The sequence below is a fragment of the Suillus subaureus genome, assembly GCF_016647635.1.
Source record: "Suillus subaureus strain MN1 chromosome Unknown BJ212scaffold_1, whole genome shotgun sequence".
In the NCBI taxonomy this organism is placed as follows: domain Eukaryota; kingdom Fungi; phylum Basidiomycota; class Agaricomycetes; order Boletales; family Suillaceae; genus Suillus; species Suillus subaureus.
The window spans coordinates 955,933-972,608 of NW_024538557.1; the positions used below are offsets into that span (position 1 = coordinate 955,933).

At 48.1% G+C, this 16,676-nt stretch overlaps 12 protein-coding genes across 12 annotated transcripts; 6 read left to right on the forward strand and 6 right to left on the reverse strand.

Moving 5' to 3' along the window:
* Positions 1 to 59: 59 nt before the first annotated feature.
* On the reverse strand, positions 60 to 3,877 carry BJ212DRAFT_1583689 (pyridoxal phosphate-dependent transferase). Its single transcript, XM_041342329.1, has 14 exons — positions 3,617 to 3,877; positions 3,536 to 3,556; positions 3,414 to 3,479; positions 3,350 to 3,361; positions 3,273 to 3,297; positions 3,108 to 3,216; positions 2,984 to 3,055; positions 2,795 to 2,932; positions 2,671 to 2,747; positions 2,540 to 2,615; positions 2,205 to 2,486; positions 780 to 1,851; positions 711 to 721; positions 60 to 655 (listed from the first exon to the last, which is right to left on the reverse strand). Exons 1-14 carry the CDS (start codon positions 3,718 to 3,720, stop codon positions 552 to 554), a joined length of 2,169 nt encoding a protein of 722 aa, XP_041199917.1. The 5' UTR covers positions 3,721 to 3,877; the 3' UTR covers positions 60 to 551.
* Positions 3,878 to 5,396, forward strand: BJ212DRAFT_1310197 (PPP4R2-domain-containing protein). The gene is made up of 5 exons (XM_041333970.1): positions 3,878 to 4,133; positions 4,184 to 4,235; positions 4,288 to 4,336; positions 4,386 to 4,606; positions 4,657 to 5,396. Exons 1-5 carry the CDS (start codon positions 4,076 to 4,078, stop codon positions 5,216 to 5,218), a joined length of 942 nt encoding a protein of 313 aa, XP_041199918.1. The 5' UTR covers positions 3,878 to 4,075; the 3' UTR covers positions 5,219 to 5,396.
* Positions 5,308 to 5,919, reverse strand: BJ212DRAFT_1257301 (uncharacterized protein; the record flags this gene model as incomplete). Its single annotated transcript, XM_041329845.1, has 2 exons — positions 5,308 to 5,786; positions 5,838 to 5,919. Coding segments are annotated over 2 exons (561 nt in total), but the record flags the coding sequence as incomplete, so codon positions are not given.
* BJ212DRAFT_1310204 (translation initiation factor SUI1) lies at positions 5,919 to 6,774 on the forward strand. The gene is made up of 4 exons (XM_041333971.1): positions 5,919 to 6,103; positions 6,160 to 6,291; positions 6,346 to 6,383; positions 6,433 to 6,774. The coding sequence occupies exons 1-4, from the start codon at positions 6,076 to 6,078 to the stop codon at positions 6,574 to 6,576; spliced, it is 342 nt and encodes a 113-aa protein (XP_041199920.1). The 5' UTR covers positions 5,919 to 6,075; the 3' UTR covers positions 6,577 to 6,774.
* Positions 6,775 to 7,796, reverse strand: BJ212DRAFT_1310208 (uncharacterized protein). Its single transcript, XM_041333972.1, has 5 exons — positions 7,612 to 7,796; positions 7,306 to 7,557; positions 7,100 to 7,254; positions 6,973 to 7,049; positions 6,775 to 6,923 (listed from the first exon to the last, which is right to left on the reverse strand). The coding sequence occupies exons 1-5, from the start codon at positions 7,769 to 7,771 to the stop codon at positions 6,884 to 6,886; spliced, it is 684 nt and encodes a 227-aa protein (XP_041199921.1). The 5' UTR covers positions 7,772 to 7,796; the 3' UTR covers positions 6,775 to 6,883.
* A 60-nt stretch (positions 7,797 to 7,856) lies between these two features.
* On the forward strand, positions 7,857 to 8,691 carry BJ212DRAFT_1443241 (uncharacterized protein; the record flags this gene model as incomplete). The annotated part of the gene is made up of 4 exons (XM_041337795.1): positions 7,857 to 7,905; positions 7,962 to 8,063; positions 8,123 to 8,477; positions 8,538 to 8,691. 4 exons carry the CDS (start codon positions 7,857 to 7,859, stop codon positions 8,689 to 8,691), a joined length of 660 nt encoding a protein of 219 aa, XP_041199922.1.
* Positions 8,637 to 9,743, reverse strand: BJ212DRAFT_28149 (uncharacterized protein). The gene is made up of 4 exons (XM_041342817.1): positions 9,506 to 9,743; positions 9,335 to 9,456; positions 8,885 to 9,278; positions 8,637 to 8,836 (listed from the first exon to the last, which is right to left on the reverse strand). Exons 1-4 carry the CDS (start codon positions 9,614 to 9,616, stop codon positions 8,792 to 8,794), a joined length of 672 nt encoding a protein of 223 aa, XP_041199923.1. The 5' UTR covers positions 9,617 to 9,743; the 3' UTR covers positions 8,637 to 8,791.
* A 9-nt stretch (positions 9,744 to 9,752) lies between these two features.
* Positions 9,753 to 11,412, forward strand: BJ212DRAFT_1258141 (P-loop containing nucleoside triphosphate hydrolase protein; the record flags this gene model as incomplete). The annotated part of the gene is made up of 7 exons (XM_041329915.1): positions 9,753 to 9,785; positions 9,838 to 10,411; positions 10,460 to 10,752; positions 10,811 to 10,979; positions 11,039 to 11,107; positions 11,166 to 11,221; positions 11,293 to 11,412. 7 exons carry the CDS (start codon positions 9,753 to 9,755, stop codon positions 11,410 to 11,412), a joined length of 1,314 nt encoding a protein of 437 aa, XP_041199924.1.
* Positions 11,413 to 11,846: 434 nt separating this feature from the next.
* BJ212DRAFT_28598 (putative delta 1-pyrroline-5-carboxylate reductase) lies at positions 11,847 to 13,382 on the reverse strand. Its single transcript, XM_041342825.1, has 6 exons — positions 13,269 to 13,382; positions 12,921 to 13,215; positions 12,703 to 12,871; positions 12,397 to 12,646; positions 12,278 to 12,349; positions 11,847 to 12,216 (listed from the first exon to the last, which is right to left on the reverse strand). The coding sequence occupies exons 1-6, from the start codon at positions 13,291 to 13,293 to the stop codon at positions 12,089 to 12,091; spliced, it is 939 nt and encodes a 312-aa protein (XP_041199925.1). The 5' UTR covers positions 13,294 to 13,382; the 3' UTR covers positions 11,847 to 12,088.
* An 89-nt stretch (positions 13,383 to 13,471) lies between these two features.
* BJ212DRAFT_1474266 (glycosyltransferase family 1 protein) lies at positions 13,472 to 14,086 on the forward strand (the record flags this gene model as incomplete). The annotated part of the gene is made up of 3 exons (XM_041339062.1): positions 13,472 to 13,733; positions 13,784 to 13,922; positions 13,975 to 14,086. 3 exons carry the CDS (start codon positions 13,472 to 13,474, stop codon positions 14,084 to 14,086), a joined length of 513 nt encoding a protein of 170 aa, XP_041199926.1.
* Positions 14,087 to 14,202: 116 nt separating this feature from the next.
* On the forward strand, positions 14,203 to 15,266 carry BJ212DRAFT_1256312 (uncharacterized protein; the record flags this gene model as incomplete). The annotated part of the gene is made up of 5 exons (XM_041329780.1): positions 14,203 to 14,316; positions 14,371 to 14,622; positions 14,682 to 14,765; positions 14,805 to 15,006; positions 15,061 to 15,266. 5 exons carry the CDS (start codon positions 14,203 to 14,205, stop codon positions 15,264 to 15,266), a joined length of 858 nt encoding a protein of 285 aa, XP_041199927.1.
* Positions 15,083 to 16,271, reverse strand: BJ212DRAFT_29016 (NAC domain-containing protein). Its single transcript, XM_041342839.1, has 3 exons — positions 15,778 to 16,271; positions 15,443 to 15,725; positions 15,083 to 15,389 (listed from the first exon to the last, which is right to left on the reverse strand). Exons 1-3 carry the CDS (start codon positions 16,042 to 16,044, stop codon positions 15,370 to 15,372), a joined length of 570 nt encoding a protein of 189 aa, XP_041199928.1. The 5' UTR covers positions 16,045 to 16,271; the 3' UTR covers positions 15,083 to 15,369.
* Between the last annotated feature and the right edge of the window lie 405 nt (positions 16,272 to 16,676).

Sequence of the window (16,676 nt, forward strand, 5' to 3'; positions counted from 1 at the left end):
TTTCCGACGATCACATGGACATGGCCTACAGCATGTATATGTGAACACAAAGACAAATACTAGACTCGAAAACGACTTTGACCTGACCTACGACGTCCTCAGGTTTCCCTGAAATACAGTAAGTATCGTGCAATTGTGGTTGATATCAATCCTGCCTGTACCGTACGGTTCTACGTGGGACGAGTCCAAGTACATCCGCCACATTCATCTTCTCCAGCGCAGGACGTCCTCTTCACGTCAAAGTGACAATTATTAGTCTCTGAAGCCACAAGTTGACAACGACCAAATGAATAAGTCCCTCGCCTAGCGACCTATCCACCTTGTCGTCGTGAAAAAAAATACTTCGAACAACTCCGAATCAGGACGGCTATGCCTAGTGAATTTTTCTGCCTGTGCTATATCAGGTTTTTGAAATAAAATTATCACGAAAACATCCATGCAGTTGATGCCTGGCGTATGCTCTGGTTGTTGGGTAATACAAATGGATAGCTGCACGTTAAACTCGAGTCCAAACCGTCAAATTACCCATGATTTTCCTAATAATGCTCCGTTCACTCCTGGTTAACTTCGTGCCGTCCTGCAAACTGTTCCATGTAAGAAATGAGTTGGTCCGTCTCTTCTTCTGTTACGGCGTTATATATGGACACTCGGACGCCTGGACAAATGAAACGTCAGTAATCAAACTGTGTAGAAATGATAATGTTCCATACCTCCTACGGAACTACATGCAAAAATTATGAGAATGTGGTCTTGGATGATGCGCAAAGGCAAGGACTCACCGATGGCCTTTGAGACCCTTCATGCCTCGCTCCTCTGCGCCAGAAATGAACTTGGCTAACAACCCTTCGCCAAGGACGTCGAAGACGACATTCATCTGGCTACCAGAGCCTTCCTTCACTTTACCTTTGAAGATGCCTTTGGTTTCGCCATCCTTGAGCACATCATACAGCTTCTTCGATTTACGGTTTGTGAGGCCAGCGTAATAGTCTAATCCTCCTAGCTGGAGCATATACTCAAGAACGAGACCGGTAATGTAGATGGAGAGGACTGGGGGAGTGTTGTACATGCTGTTATGATCTGCGAGCGTTTTGTACGAAAAACAGATTGGGACTGGGATCGCCCCGAGCCTCGCAGCGGCGTCGACGTCAACGATACAATCGTTTCTGACGATTAAGATGGTGAGACCGGCGGGGCCAACGTTTTTCTGCGCGCCAGCATATATGATAGCGTGGTCTGAAAGATGAGGAATCGGCCTCGACATGAAGGAGGAGGAATAATCCCCGACAAGTGGGATAAGTGCATTTTTTGGGAGAAGATGGAAGGGAAAGGAGGCTGGTGAGGTTTCCTCAGCCGAGAACTCCACGCCGTCGACGGTCTCATTGGCGCAGTAGTAGATGAGAGCTGGGTCATTTGAGAAGGAATACGCATCTGCGGTTGGGATGTTGTCAAAGGATTTCTGGTCTTTAGAGTATTTGCGAGAATCGGCTGCAATGTTGACGGTGCTCCCCATGCGTCTTGCCTCCTCAGCTGCCTTTTTGCTCCAGGACCCTGTGACCACATAATCCAGTACTCGGTCTTCATTTGTCAATTGAGGGTGGAGGAGGTGATGTCGCGCCAGCATGTTCAGCACGACGGCTGAGAACTGCGTGGATCCACCCCCCTGAGTGAATAAGATGGAGTGTGTGGGCTGGACGTCGAGAAGTTTTCTGATGTTTTGTTCGACGCCTTGTAGATACGCCGTGAACTCTTTGGACCGATGCGAAATCTCAGCGATGCCGATGCCAGTTCCGTTGAAGTTCAGGAGACCTTTGGTGGCTTCCTGAAGTACAGCGGCGGGCAGAGCAGATGGACCTGCGCCAAAGTTAATGGCTCTCGATTCCATGGTATGAAGACTTTCTTGGAAGAGTGAATATTGTGCGTGGAGGTATTTTGCACGTTAAGGTCGAAGACAAAACTAGTGGTCTATTTGGGGTTAATGCCATGTCACGGTGACTCGACGCTTCACACATATGTCAGAACCTTGACAACTGTCTGTACACCTAAACGCAAATTTGGTCAGTCGTCGCAGCAAATGGTTCTTCGCCCATGTCATACATGCAATACGTGATTATGTACGGCTTTAGAAATAGTCCAGTACAGGATAACGACAAAGTTCTCAAAGGTCCAGTGAAGTTTGAAAAATACTTAAAAACGGGGAGCGCCACCGTCGGCCTCATGTTCGCCTTGTCTCCCTGTGAGAGCTGGATCAGGCTTGCGCACACTACCACCAACCAACTCCACTTCTTCTCCCTCCGTGCCATCTGTATAGGACAGATTGTGGTGGCTAGTTGCGGAGTTGACAGTAGGCAGCTCCTCTTCACGTCGCACTCTCGGGGGATGCGGTTTGTGAGACATTGACGATGATAGCGAAGGAAAGTATTGGCGATATGCAAAATATGAAACAACCAATCCGAGGATGGCTCCAGCTACGACGTCCTGCCAGTGGTCTGTAAAGAAATAGGTGAGGTTAAACATGATAAATACTGAGACATGAACTAACGTCGGTAGTCCATGGTACGGGAAATGGCCACCAGGATGGCCCCAAAGATAGGAGTAACGGAGATCCATGCTTTGTGCTGAGAAATATATATTTTAGTGCGTCGCTGGGGTTGGAGACATTCGTTTACTTACAGCGTGGCCTCTGGTATCGAACAGGTGCATCTTTCCGGCTAAATAATACGATAGGAAGCCAAGTCCGGCATGAGATACTGGAAATATTTCACAACTTTATAAATGGATTGATATGACGGCTTACAACTGGCGTGGCCACTAGGGAAGCTCCTCCAACCATCGATCATGATAGCTGTGTCGGTGTTTGTGCATATTGCATCTGACGAGAGTCCATAAGTGGGGTCCGAGGAGCCTGGAATCGGCATGCATCGTGCGAGAAGATCTACAAGCCCCCGTAAAAATTGTAAGATAGGAAAAGCTGCATAGTACTAACCTGGACGGGGACGGCCAACAGTGATCTTCGTGAACTGAGTGATGGCCCCTGTGATGGCAAGCCCCAGGATGACTACGCAGTTCTGTGAGTTTAAATAAGATGACATGCACAAAAAAGAACCTACGCCCGAGTGCGCTGCAGTGGTAATCCCAGAAGGACCGAACAGTGAGTAAATTCACTACCAATTGAATGACGAGCGGCGCCACAATCGCAATGAAGTACAGGGCAATGTCCTAATCGCGAACTGAGATTACAATGTAAGGTTTTGAGGTCCCGTCATGAAGCCTACCGGAACACGTTCATGAACTGCAAACCTGGAAGGAGGTTAGACCACCTAAGGCAGGTCAGAGCTATGTCCCAACTCACGGGAAAAGTATGCTGCATCGAACAAATTAGCAACCGTACTTTGTGAAAGAATATGGAATCTCACGTTTCATCATGCACCGAAAATTCTCGTCGGAAGCCGTGAACGCCGTCGAGGACGAAGAACACAATCCTGTTATAAAGGCGTCAACAAGACTCGTAATTTGGTACACGAGAGGGAGACTGCACGCCAAAATAATCGTGATAGTCCTACACAAAGACAGATCATATTATGAGTATGGAAAGCAATATGAAGGTAATGCGACGGACCAATCGGGGGCATAAGACCTGATTAATTTCATCCGCCTCTTGTTGTCAGTTCGTTTGGTGGTCCTATCATAATTTGGGTTCTCCCAGAATTTGAAGGAGGCCATCGTTAGTTGTCGTGAAATTGCTCGTCAAAGAGTTGGTGGAGGGTTAAGCTAGGGAAGAGCAGGCGTGCATGCTCATGCATGGGAGCAAGTCTATACTTAAGTTAATTTGCCGTGTGTAAGACATTCCAAGCTTAAGCCTGCAATATTATACTCCGACTTCGCGAAAAACATTCTGCACTACCGTATCCTGATCGGACCGAGGTCATAGCATACGACTGTCGGAAGCACTACACTAGTAGAAGCACAAAATTTCTGGCAGAGCGTTTGAACTTTGAAACCCCCGTAGCACCTGGACCGTAGCCGCGGTTGTCCAAATTTCAGCCGAGACTCCAAAACACTGCCATCAACTGCGAACATGGCGTCCATGACAGAGAGCGCATATGACATATCACAAGGCTTCCGTTGGAACCCAGGTAAACGCGCTTTACTCACCACGAGGTCCTAAATTTACCACCCCACCTAGATTATGATACTGTTTTAGAGCAAATCGCTGACTCTGACATAGAAGAGCCAAAGTGCGCTCTTCCAGCCAACCGATCCACGCACTTACGACTCACAAGTCTTCAGGATAGAATGGAACCTGCTACGCGACATGATCAAATACAAAGTGGACGAGGTGATAACGCTCCTTTGATATTAAGTCAGAAGCTAACTTCGACATCTAGAATATCGCCCTATTTCTAGCAGATCCACCGCCTCACAATGCAATGGAGTTCCAACCGTTGCCTGAGGATCTCCTCAAAGCTGGTAACTTGAAGTTACCGCCGTTCCCGCTTCGCGAACAGAACGATCTCGACCATAGTGAGGTGCCGGAAGCGTACATGAACCACCAAGAAGCAAGCGAGATCAAAGCATTCATTTTCAGGCAACTGCATGAATTCGATGAGTGCGCACATATCTGCGTCATTAACGACATCTGATTGCAGATGGCTTTAGCGATCCTCCTTTTACAATACAACGCGTCTGCGAGCTCTGCGTACGACCGAAACAGCATTATAAAGCTCTTGGAAAGTATCTTCGAGCGGTAGAGAAATCATTGCTCGTTACATCCTCGTGGAACGCTTTCCCTGCGGAAGAATCTAATAACCAAGACGGCCCAACAATATCTTCATTATCCATGACAGCTGGTTTACTATCAGCACCGACTACTCCACTCTTCTCTCCCATATTCTTTCATCATGAAGATGCACGACGCTCAAAGTCACATAGTCCTCCTCCGTCACCTCTAACACTAAGTGGCATAGAATCTATGGGGCACGTCGAACCCCTGGAAGGGATGCCACCCAAAGCACTTGGCCTAGTAGACGAATTGGACGATCCAAGCCCAGGGCACTTGAGTAATCATCCAACAGCTCTTACAGCTGTTACTACGGTGGGCTCAAAGCCTTTCATGGATACCCTGGAGACAAGGTTTGTGAGAGGAGAGGGACAACGTGATACGGAGAGTGATGATCAAAGGATGGCAGACGGAACGGGAAACAAGGAAAATATAGGTTGACGGTGCTTTCATCTGAACTGGGAACGAAACAGTGAGAGCTGTGGCGTATACTCGGTGTCAAGGTACGCACCACCGTGTATTTATCCCATTCAAGTAAAATCGCGCTTGATTTTTTCGAGCATGGCCGTCATCCGATACTTCATATTGGGTTGCCCCTTCTCATGCCCCCGATCTCCAAAGGAAGCACCGCGCCCTCCCCTGGTGCTGCCTCTCTGCGGATTGGTACCGCGAGAAGGTTTTGTATGATGTCTATCCGCCTTGTACGTGTGGAGGGAATTGCGTGAGTAAGCTTGTTTGCCGAGTTCTCGAAGCGAAATCCTGCCATCAGCTGAGCTATTTGGATTTGGTTGCTGCTCGCACTCGGAATGACTGCCAGAGTGAGAACCTTGAACCTTGGAGTGCGATTCTTTTGGACTACTTCTATCAGGTTTTTCATGATGTGCAGGGGGCGGGCCGCCATTGGAAGGTACTTCGGGTTTCCGTTGAAGAACACCTTCCCGCTTTTTCTGGGCTTTCCACTGAGACTTTATCTTCGTGCTCTCAACCCATGACTGCTTTAGCTTTTTGGCTGAAAAAACAATCTGAGTATAGCTATGAGATGAAACTCACGAAAGCTCACCTCTATTGAACGGAAGGTGACCAAAAGTCGGAGGTTTTTTGCGTTTGGTCCCTTCGGTGATCATCGCTGTTGACGAGCTCGGCGGCCACCACAAGAATGAAGCCCAGATGCTGACTAATTATTGATCATCCAATTCCGGAGCCACACTACAAGTACAAGTCCATTCTTTCTCTAAACGACCATCTTGTCTCAACACATCCCCACTCAGTCCACAAGTTTATCTATCTCTTCACATCGCATGAACGTGCAGAATCTGAACTCTTTCGGTGAGTTTGTTTCACCAACTTTTTTCGATGACGTTGGCTGACAGGGCGCTTTTCAGATCCTTTTGCTGACGAGGGTGATCCTCTCGGAGGCAACCAAGACGTTGGATCTCAGCAGAATTACCTTCATATTCGTATTCAGCAGAGGAACGGAAGGAAGACTTTGACCACGTTGCAGGGATTACCCAAAGGTGAGGTTCAGGGCTTTTCACCAGCGAGTCATCATCTGATTGAGTTGTCTGCAGAATATGATCCCAAAAAACTCTTGAAGGCTTTCAAGAAGGTGAGTAAATGCGCTTCGACACTTTGCAGACGCTAACAATTTCACACAGGAGTTTGCTTGCAACGGCACCCTCGTCGACGACGAGGAGATGGGTCAAGTCATCCAGCTGCAGGGTGATCAGAGGCTTAAGATTGTCAAGTTCCTCACGGAGGAGGGCATTCCGAAGAACACCATCAAGCTGCACGGGTTCTAGTCCATGTCGTCCGGGAGAGTACTTGAACTCTCGAGGTTAACGCCGATGTTTCTATGTCAGCATGATTTTTCTTTCTCGCATACTTCTGGATACGTCTTGTTATGTATGTCGTTTGTACCATCACCGATTGTTGAACGATTAGATGTTTTCTCATGTACTAAGTTTAAAAAATCTGGACTTCGCATGTATTTCCAAAAGCGCCAGGAAAAATGAAGTAATATCTGAGAATATACTGTGTCGAAGTGAAAGCTGTCTCTCACAAGAGAGGAAATGCAACTTATCTTGCGGCGCGCTGGAGCTGAGCTGCTCACTTGACTTTATCTAGTGGCCGGTTGAATCCTCCGCGGCTAGAGGCATGCATGAGTATCAAAACGTGGGCATGCAAGCGCAGCTTACCGATTCATGTACTGACGCCATGTCCTGATCTTCTTAACATCGGCGAAGCCTTCTTGATTTCCGTCGACGTGCTTGCCCTGAGAATATGGTGAATTATATATCGTAGCAAGTTAAAAGATTGACATACCTTCGTGGTGCCAAAACCTGTGAGCCCCATTGCAGCCATCATACTCTCTTCATCGGCGTTGGTGGCATCCATGGCCTCCCCTTCTTCAGATAGGGCATCTGGATCAAGGTTTGGTCTCTTTTGAGAAAAGGAGGGACCAGCATCAGCAGGTGGGGCTGAAATTAACGATGAGAACTGCTATCGCACAGTAATATACGAGTTCTAACCTGGGGGTGGAGTTCTAGCTTGTGAAGGCTTTTCTAAAAGCCTCTCAGCATCATACCTGCCAACTTGTTGTGGGTGGTCACGTTGATTGTGGGGGTCCTTGTGTCTTGACTCCTTGTCTCGAGTTGGAGGCTCACGCCTTTCGTCACGTCTTTCAGGCCGTCTATCGTCTCGGCGGCTGTCTCGGTCGTAGTCTTCTCTTCGCGAGCTCTTATAGTCTCTATCTCTGTAATCCTTGTCATGATCTCTCCTGTCTGAATAGGTAGAATAAGCTGTTTGTGCAGCCCTGCAAAGGATCTTTGACATACCTCTCCTTGGACTGCGAGACCTACTGTCTCGTTTACGACCGCCATCCCTTTGACCTCCAGTTCTGTTGCCTCGTGAATGGCGGTCCTTGCCCCGTTCACGATCCCTGTCATCTCTTTCCCAGCTGCGTTCGCGCCTTCTTCCGTCGTGTCTGCTTGACATTGTGGTCACTGTCTAAAGTGCATATGATCACGTGGTCCTTCAAATCACAAATTCAATTTCTTGTCCTTCATTTCATTGCTTCCCGATGTTCAAGTCAACAGCCATTCGGCGCATGCTCCCGCGGCTAGTGGATGGTACGTTCGGATACTTGGTTTTTTTTTTGCTTTTCCAATGGTGTGATGTTACTCAGAGGGCAGAACACATATACAGTTGCGAGAGCTGCCACGTTCAGCTCTCCTCACTGACTTGCGCAGACTATGCATTCGTGACCAACTTCTAGGTGTAACGGATGGTAAGCCTTGTTACCTATAAAACTCGACGTATATAACGCAGTTCATTCTATGTCGCTAGTCGCCATCGACTATCATCGCTTCCTCCCTACAGGACGCGCATACCTCACTCTCGCTGATACAAAGCACCTGTACAAGAACCTGCAAGCACTGGACAAGGCATCCGTGGGTAGTCTACCAATACGGGCCTTGTCAGCCCCTCCCCCACGATCCGGCCATGGTCAGGTGGGCAGGACAGGGACGCAACGCAAGATTTTCTCTGGCAATGGTCCTCATGGCGGGATATCCTCCCGCATGAAGCATGTCGTTATCTGGGGCTTGCCTGGAAAAATCTCTGAAGAAGCTGTTGAAAATTACTTGCGTGATTTCCGACTGGACAATGTGGACGGTAAGAATGGGGCCGTCAAAGTCGAGCTGTAAGTTTAGTTTTATAACTGCAAACTGCGACTGCGACTGAGACATGATTTTACCTACAGCGCGACCAACACGTTCTCCTTATATTCACGACACCTGGTTCGGCCCACGTCGACTGCTGAAGCTCATCGTCTTGTACGGCAACTACACATGACATATTATGAACCAGAACACTGGGGAAGGAGATACCAACTGCGTGCTCGTGTCGTATACTGACCATCGACTTATACATCTTATAATTGCTATCGTATAGTTTCACATTTTGATGTCTGTCATGTGTCAAAAGTAAGAAAGCAAGCTGTAATAGCCAATGCATTCACATTCGTTCAACTTCCATGTCGTCCCGTGAACGATGGTGGCCCTGCAATAATGTCAACAACTGAATTGCCTGGGACCGGGATGAACATACCATACGAGCGTTGTCTCCTTCATCGTCTGGTGACCGCCCGCGTTTCCGTGAAACCGCCGTTTCAGTTTCTTTCCAGTCACCGCCTCCGCCAGCAACAGCACCTGGTCCTTCTTGCGCGTCCGCGTACCGTTCTTCCACTTCTCTTCGGCGTTCAGCCTCAAGCCTCTGCGCTTGTGCACCCCATCCGCCTCGTCCTGGATCATAATCCTGGCGGTGCTCGTCTCGTACCTGACCACCACTCTTCCCCCGTCCGAATTGCCTGCCCTCCTTATATCCCAGGTCCAAATCACACCGAATGATACGCTCGTCTAGCTTGGTGCCACTAACGTACTTCATGCTGGCAAGGGCTTCTGCATGAGTGTAGTACTCCACGAAGCAGAACCCGCACGGTGTGCTAGTCATGTCCTAGTGTCAGTTTCTGGTGGACTGCATGACTACGGCTAGACAAACCGTGTGTTTCTGTCAAGACCCATGATTATTCGCTTGATACCTCCACCGTCCTCTGGGCTGGCACATTTAGTGAACAACTCATATATCTGCTCCTCTGTGGTATAGAAACTTAAATTACCGATCTATGAGGACCGTAAGTGATGTTGAGACATATCAAGAGGAAAAGCTCACGTATAATGTTGTGGATTTGGAGAGAAGGTCGTTTTGTTTCGCGCGTTCTACTCTGCTCTGGGAGTCTTTGTAATTTGAAGGCTGATCCAGAGGCTGAACGACGTGCGCCATGGTCAGAAAGCTAAACCCAAAGGAGACTTTGTTGGAAAGTTATGTGGATGATAAAAAAGGAAAGTATTTACCACGGAAACCAACGCGTCAGCTTCACTCAAGATACGCCAAAACACTTACTTTAATACTTGACATCATGGAAGACGTAGGAATGGAGATTCAAAGAGAGGTACGTGTTTCAGTGATCAAGAAAGATGGTCAGTCTCATGAAATAATATCAGGAGCCAACCTTCGAGTCTGTCGTGACTGAGAAGGCCGCTCTCCATAAAGAATTACAAGAGGAGGATTTATATACCAAATACAAGAAGCTCGCGCGTCATCTAGAGCTCTTCGACATCCAGGAAAGCTACATAAAGGACGAGCAAGCGAATCTCAAACGCGAGCTCATTCGCGCTCAGGAAGAGGTGAAGCGCATTAAATCTGTCCCACTCGTCATCGGGCAATTCCTCGAAGCAATTGACCAGCACACTGGTATCGTGGGTTCGACCACCGGCTCGAATTATGTCGTGCGCATTTTGTCGACATTGGACCGAGAGCTGCTCAAGCCTTCGTCGTCTGTTGCCCTTCACCGGCATTCAAATGCCCTTGTGGACATCCTTCCTCCAGAGGCCGACTCATCAATAGCCATGCTTGGAAAGGAGGAAAAGCCTGATGTGTCTTATTCAGATATCGGTGGAATGGACTTGCAGAAGCAGGAAATACGTGAAGCGGTTGAGCTTCCCCTCACGCATTTCGACCTTTATAAAAAGATTGGTATCGACCCGCCTCGCGGTGTCTTGCTTTATGGACCACCTGGTGCGTTGCTTCCAAGCTCGGGTAGCACGTTCTAAAGATGATAAATAGGCACGGGTAAGACTATGCTTGTGAAAGCAGTCGCACATCACACGACTGCGTCTTTCATTCGCGTGGTTGGTAGTGAATTCGTGCAGAAATATCTGGGAGAAGGCCCTCGTATGGTCCGTGACGTCTTCCGACTTGCCAGGGAGAATGCCCCTGCCATCATCTTCATTGACGAGATAGATGCCATTGCGACCAAGCGGTTCGACGCTCAAACAGGAGCGGACAGAGAAGTACAGCGTATTCTGCTGGAGCTTCTTAATCAGATGGATGGTTTCGACCAAGGAAGCAACGTCAAGGTAAACATACACCTTCCAATTGGATTTCTGGATTTCCTAATTCTTTGCTATTTGACAGGTCATTATGGCCACGAACCGCGCAGACACGCTTGATCCTGCTTTGCTTCGTCCTGGTCGGCTGGACAGGAAGATTGAATTCCCCCTACCATCGAGGCGTGAAAAACGTCTTATATTCCAGGCTGTGACTAGTAAAATGAATCTTGGCCCAGACGTAGACCTCGAGGATTGTATGCCGACTTTTTTGTCAATAATGCTGATGCCTTTCGCTGAACATGATGTCATCTAGATGTGTCAAGACCAGACCGGTTATCTTCCGCAGAAATATCTTCTATTGCACAGGCAGCTGGACTTCAAGGTCAGGCTATTTTTTTTTGGCAGCTCCGCATTCTTAGTAATCGCTTTGCATCCAACAGCTGTGCGGAAGAATAGATATGTTATTCTTCCTGTTGATTTCGAAGAGGCGTGGAAAGTAAGTTGTTTGTGCCTTGTTTGGTCTCGCGTGTGTGTATAAAAATCTCACACTTTTTCTTTCTTCAATAGCAAACCGTCAAACGCTCAGACGATACTCACGAGTTTTGTGAGTCCTTCTCATTCATCTGTCCGCGATGCATGATACTTACGTCACGTCGTCAATCCAGATCGGTAGTATATGCATCGTAAGCACATTTTCGATAGTATCGATGTTTGATGCTGACCTCGATCAACCAGATACCACTGTATTCTACGATTGCAATTACATCTATTCCTCGCCTTCTCTTAATCGATGATGTCTGCAAGTCACAGCTCTGTCACTTTAGCGTCTCTCTGCTCTCATACGGAGGGGCGCTCATTCTTATGAGCGATACAAAATGACATCCTGTGACATATTTTTGCCCCACTTGCTCGCCTCCGTGGATGAGCTCAAGGCTCAGAGAGCAGTGAGGTTCACACGCGGGATATATCCTCTTGAGCTGAATCACTATCCCTAGCTTAGCTGACCTTGGCTATTGAAGCTAGGTACTCAAAGTGAGTAGTATGCGGTCATTGCAAAGACTATATGCTGATCACCTATCCCCATAGATGAATAAATATATTTGTTAGATGCCAAGTGAGATCTATGAGTAGATTGTTGCTCCTCGACACTCTGGGCGGCGTCGTTAACTCACACGACCGTCCTCATTTTACAGGAGCAATAGGTAAACAATGACTGAGCCAGTGTGCGCAGTCACCCTCACAGTCGTCGATCCTCCATTAAATTAGAGGTCTCGAAGATTTGATTGGGATACATGTTTAAAGTACAACAGTAGACGCTATCTTGCTTATTAGCTGACGTGGCAAGTCGTTAAACCATACAATTTTAATTTTTTGCGGGCTGGCCAAGTTCGCTAGCGCGCTCTGTCGCGACCTGAATTGCACGAGCAATGGTAGAGCGAACTTTCCCATCCTCCATGGCTAAGAGGCCCGCTATCGTACATCCGCCAGGAGCTGTTTAGTAAGTAAAGTATCCATGAGCACGATCGGTGACTTTGGGTGAAAAACTACTAACTTGTGACCGAGTCTTTAATTTGAGCTGGATGAGCTCCTGCTTGAAGAACCATGCGTGCCGCGCCTTGCAGAGCTAGGGAAACAATGAGCTATAATATGCTGTACGACTAGCAATCTCACTTTGTGCTGCTAATTCAAGGGCCTCCGCCCTCGGGAGGCCCATCATGACACCCCCGTCTGCCATAGCCTCCAAGAATATACATGCAAAGGCGGGACCAGATCCAGAAAGCGCAGTGCATGCGTCGAAATTTTTTTCCTCGAGGAAGCGACAGCGCCCAATAGATGAAAATATATTCAAGATGATGGAGCGATCGAGCTCGGCCTCCTCTGATATTGGTAGGTTGCTGACTACAGTCATACCTTCTCGAATCTATTTGCGTGTTCAGCGATTGTTCACAGACGCGAGGTACCAGAAAATACACGTACTCTGCATGGAGTGTTGGGCATTGCGCGGACAACCCTGGTTGTCGGGGGGACCCATCCAGTAAGCTGGTGTATAGTCACACCAGCGAGAATGCTGATGAGTAATTTGCCAGCCAGTGCTTCCTGCATTCCAACCTGAGAAAGGACAATATGAGCTTGGTGAGGCTTGCAGCTAAAGATCGTTCAGGGAAACGAAATATTCACGAACTGATAATACACACCACAAAATAATAACATCCGCTTTTTGAACTGCTGCAAGGTTCTCGCCGGCAACAACTTGAACGGAAGAACCAAGACCACCCAAGAGTCCAAATGTATGTTGGAGCTTTTGTGCACTCTCTTTCCTTGTCACGGTTGCGGTGAAAATGGACGGGAGTGAAGGATCAGGCGAGTCAGCTGTGGGAGTGCATGTGCCAGGTGTATGCGACTCCCACTTGGGGGTCTCGAGTGTGTTCAGCCTGGATTGCAAACTGGTGATCACCCCGGAGATGATTGCGACCCCCATAGTCCCACATCCTGGTAAATTGTTCATGAAGCGTATACAAGAAAATATACAGTCTCGCACTTACCTAGCACACAAAGCGTATATCCCATGGCAGAATACCGTCGACTGTCGTGATCACAATACAGATGGAAGGAACAAGAAAAAGTTTCGAGTCATCAATGCATCAGGGTCATCTGGAGCTAAATTCAGTCGAGACCAGCGGCATTCGTTAACTACCAGCTGTAGAAGGAAACGTTTTCCTGCTTGGGAAACCTCGAGAACCATTTCATGCTCGTATTCGCAACGGTAGGTTCAACTAGGTTCGATGCTCTTGTAGAGGCCACTATATCAGAAACTGTCCTCAGTACACTTCGCGACTCGGGTTACGATCGCCTCATTCTTCAGCGTGGTAATTCCGTCATTGAATCAGAAGAGTTCAACGAGGAGAATTGTACTATACAGCGATACGGTGTGGGTATAGAAATTTGGAGGTTCAAGCCTTCCATTCAGGCTGAGTGTGAGCAAGCTGACCTCGTCATCAGCCATGCTGGTGAGTTGTCTGCTCTCCTCGGACAAGCTGTACCCTAAACTATGAGGAAGGATCGGGAACGATTCTGGATGTCTTGAGGTTAGGAAAGCCTCTTATTGTCGTACCCAATCCAACCCTGTTGGACAATCACCAAGAGGAGTTAGCGTCTGCCCTTCAGATCCTAGGTCACTTGAAGGCGACATCGATTCAGTATGCCCTTTCATCTGTCATAACCAGGTCGTTCAATGAAGTTAACTGCCAGAGACCTCGCATCGACAATCGCATCGTTCGAACCTCGCAACCTAGTTCCGTTTCCTCCCTTCGACGGGACTAAATTCTCTAAGCTGGTAGATGAGGAAATGGGCTTTATCTAATGCTATAAAGAGGTGTTGAGTTCATGTTGATGAAGCAGTTGAAGGCGGATGCTCATTCAGTACTTTCCCAATATCCATGTCGTACCCGTACCACGACGATCTAGTCCATCTGTGAAATGAAACCTGTAAAAAGTGTCACGATTATCGACGATCCGCAAGTACACGAAGACCAACACGTTCATGCCGTGTATGACCAGATTGCCTCTCACTTTTCATCCACTCGGTACAAGGTGCGAACTGTTGCATCAAAAATTCAATCATCGTGACTCGATCGCGTCTTGCAGCCCTGGCCTATCATAGCCAAATTTCTCTCTGACCTCCCAACTGGCTGGATTGGTCTAGACTCGGGAACAGGGAATGGAAAATATCTTCCTCTGCCTGCAGATCGCCCCGGTAGTATACTAACAATCGGCCTCGATCGAAGTCGCAACTTGCTCCAGATCGCCCAGCACGCTGGGAGTGAGCCTGGGTGTCCGGTCACTCGGGAGGTTGTTTGGGGTGATGTCCTTGGAGATGGTTGGAGATCAGGCGTATTCGTGAGTAATAACCGCTCTCATTCATCGTAGGGCGACTGGTCTTGACCACCATCTGACAGGACTACACCATATCTATAGCTACGATCCATCACTTGGCATCGCATGACCGTCGAAAGCTCGCCGTGCAGGTAAGGGCTACTTCTGTTCATAAGCAGAAGACCTATCACTAACATGATCTGTAGCGTCTTTTACAGGCTGTCTCTCCAGTCCATGGTCGCGTGATGATCTATGTGTGGGCCATTGAGCAGGATGAGCTATCCAAACGGTCAATCCCTGCTAGCGACACCAATGGATCTGACAACCCTATGACTGGTGAAGATGTCTTCGTGCCCTGGGTAATGTCTCAGGGCCAGCACACTGCGAAAGGGAAATTCAAAAACGACGGTCGCTCTTCAGCTACATATAAAGAAGCCGCGCCAGCTACCCCAGTATTAGCAGTGGAGACTCCCGTATACAACAGATACTATCATATGTTTGCGAAGGGCGAACTTGAACAGCTCACAGTTCAAGCAGCTGACGAGTTTGGACTGATGGTTGGATCGCGAGAGAGCGCAAATACTAAGGGATGTAGAGGCGTTGAGATTATCCAAGAAGGATGGGAACGGTCAAATTATTATGTCGAGTTACGGCGCTGGGTATCTTGACTCATCATCCTATGTGGGACGTGCCCGATGCGAATTACTTGCACGAGCAAAGCAGTGATATGATACAGTGACGAGAAACCAGAGCACTGAACAAGACAGAAGATTATTCGCTCGCCGCCATAACTACAGTCAATAACGAGTCAGAGGGAGTCAAGAGGATCAGCAAATCGACTCACTGGCATTGATCAGATCTCCTCCGCTCTCTTTCAATACTCTGACGGCCTTAGCCCTTGAGCAGTTGACTTGTGCCATGACCAACTCGATGTCTTTAGGATCGACGCCCGTCTCATCAACTGGTCCGTCGTCTTCTGGTGCTTCGAGTTCTGGGATATCGTCGTCATCATCGCCCTCACCGCCCGCACCAGAGGTTTCAAGGTTCATGGCGCCTGCACCTGCACCTCCGGCAGAAGCAAGTTGTTGAGCCGTAGACATTTGAGCTTGCGAGTTCATATCCTCAATCTATGGAAACGAGACATCAACAACAATATATATATCCATCCGTCTTACATACCTTTGCTTCACCAAACACGATATAGCAGTCGCTGTTTTGCGACTTGTAGACATCGGGGGAAGAGAGAACGAACAACACGTTCTTGGGCCTACGGAGGGTCACGCGGGTGATGCTGGGGACCTTCTTCAAACCCAAACCAAGAAGAGCCTTTCGGGCCTTTCGCTCTGAACGAGATTGAATTTTGTCGAGAGCAGCCTGGGAGGTAGGGTCCTCCTCGTGCTCGTGGTCAGAATGGTCCGAAGGGAGTTCCTCAATGGTAGCGCACATCTAGGGGATGCGTCAGTGACGTGTTCTAGTACATCTGAAATGATCATCGTCGATCCATCCAAAGACTCTCATTTCCAAGCAAGTGACGTATCCTGAGGTTTTTAAGGTCTGAAATGGTGCTTACCTTTGTTTTTATGAGGTTTTTTGGGTGGATGTGTGCTCGTCGTTGTCAACAGCGAGCCAAGCAGAATCAACCTGTGAACCCGGCGTTTGCCGAAAAAGGCAATACCCGCACTCGCTGGCATATTTGCGCTTCTCATATGAGAGCCACAGAATTATCGTAGATAACTGCTATTCGGTTATAAAATCAATGCATGGTGATCTCCATGTAATTAACGTCCTCCTTCGCTTCAAATGACTCCATGAGGCCGCCACGACGTTATATACCAGACAGCCCAGTAACTTCCAGTGAGATATAAAGCGACAAGACATTCGCATTACACAAAAACACTCTTGTCCTTCATTCACCACGAGCACAGCAACAAAACATGTAAAGGTGCCTAACACGGCTGAGGCGGCAATCCTTCACCCCTATTGATAATAATATCCAACAGCATTTTAGCGCATTCCACGTGTATACGTGCGTACCTCACTTGCACGTCGTAGTTCTTCCTCCTGAACATATTTCAGAC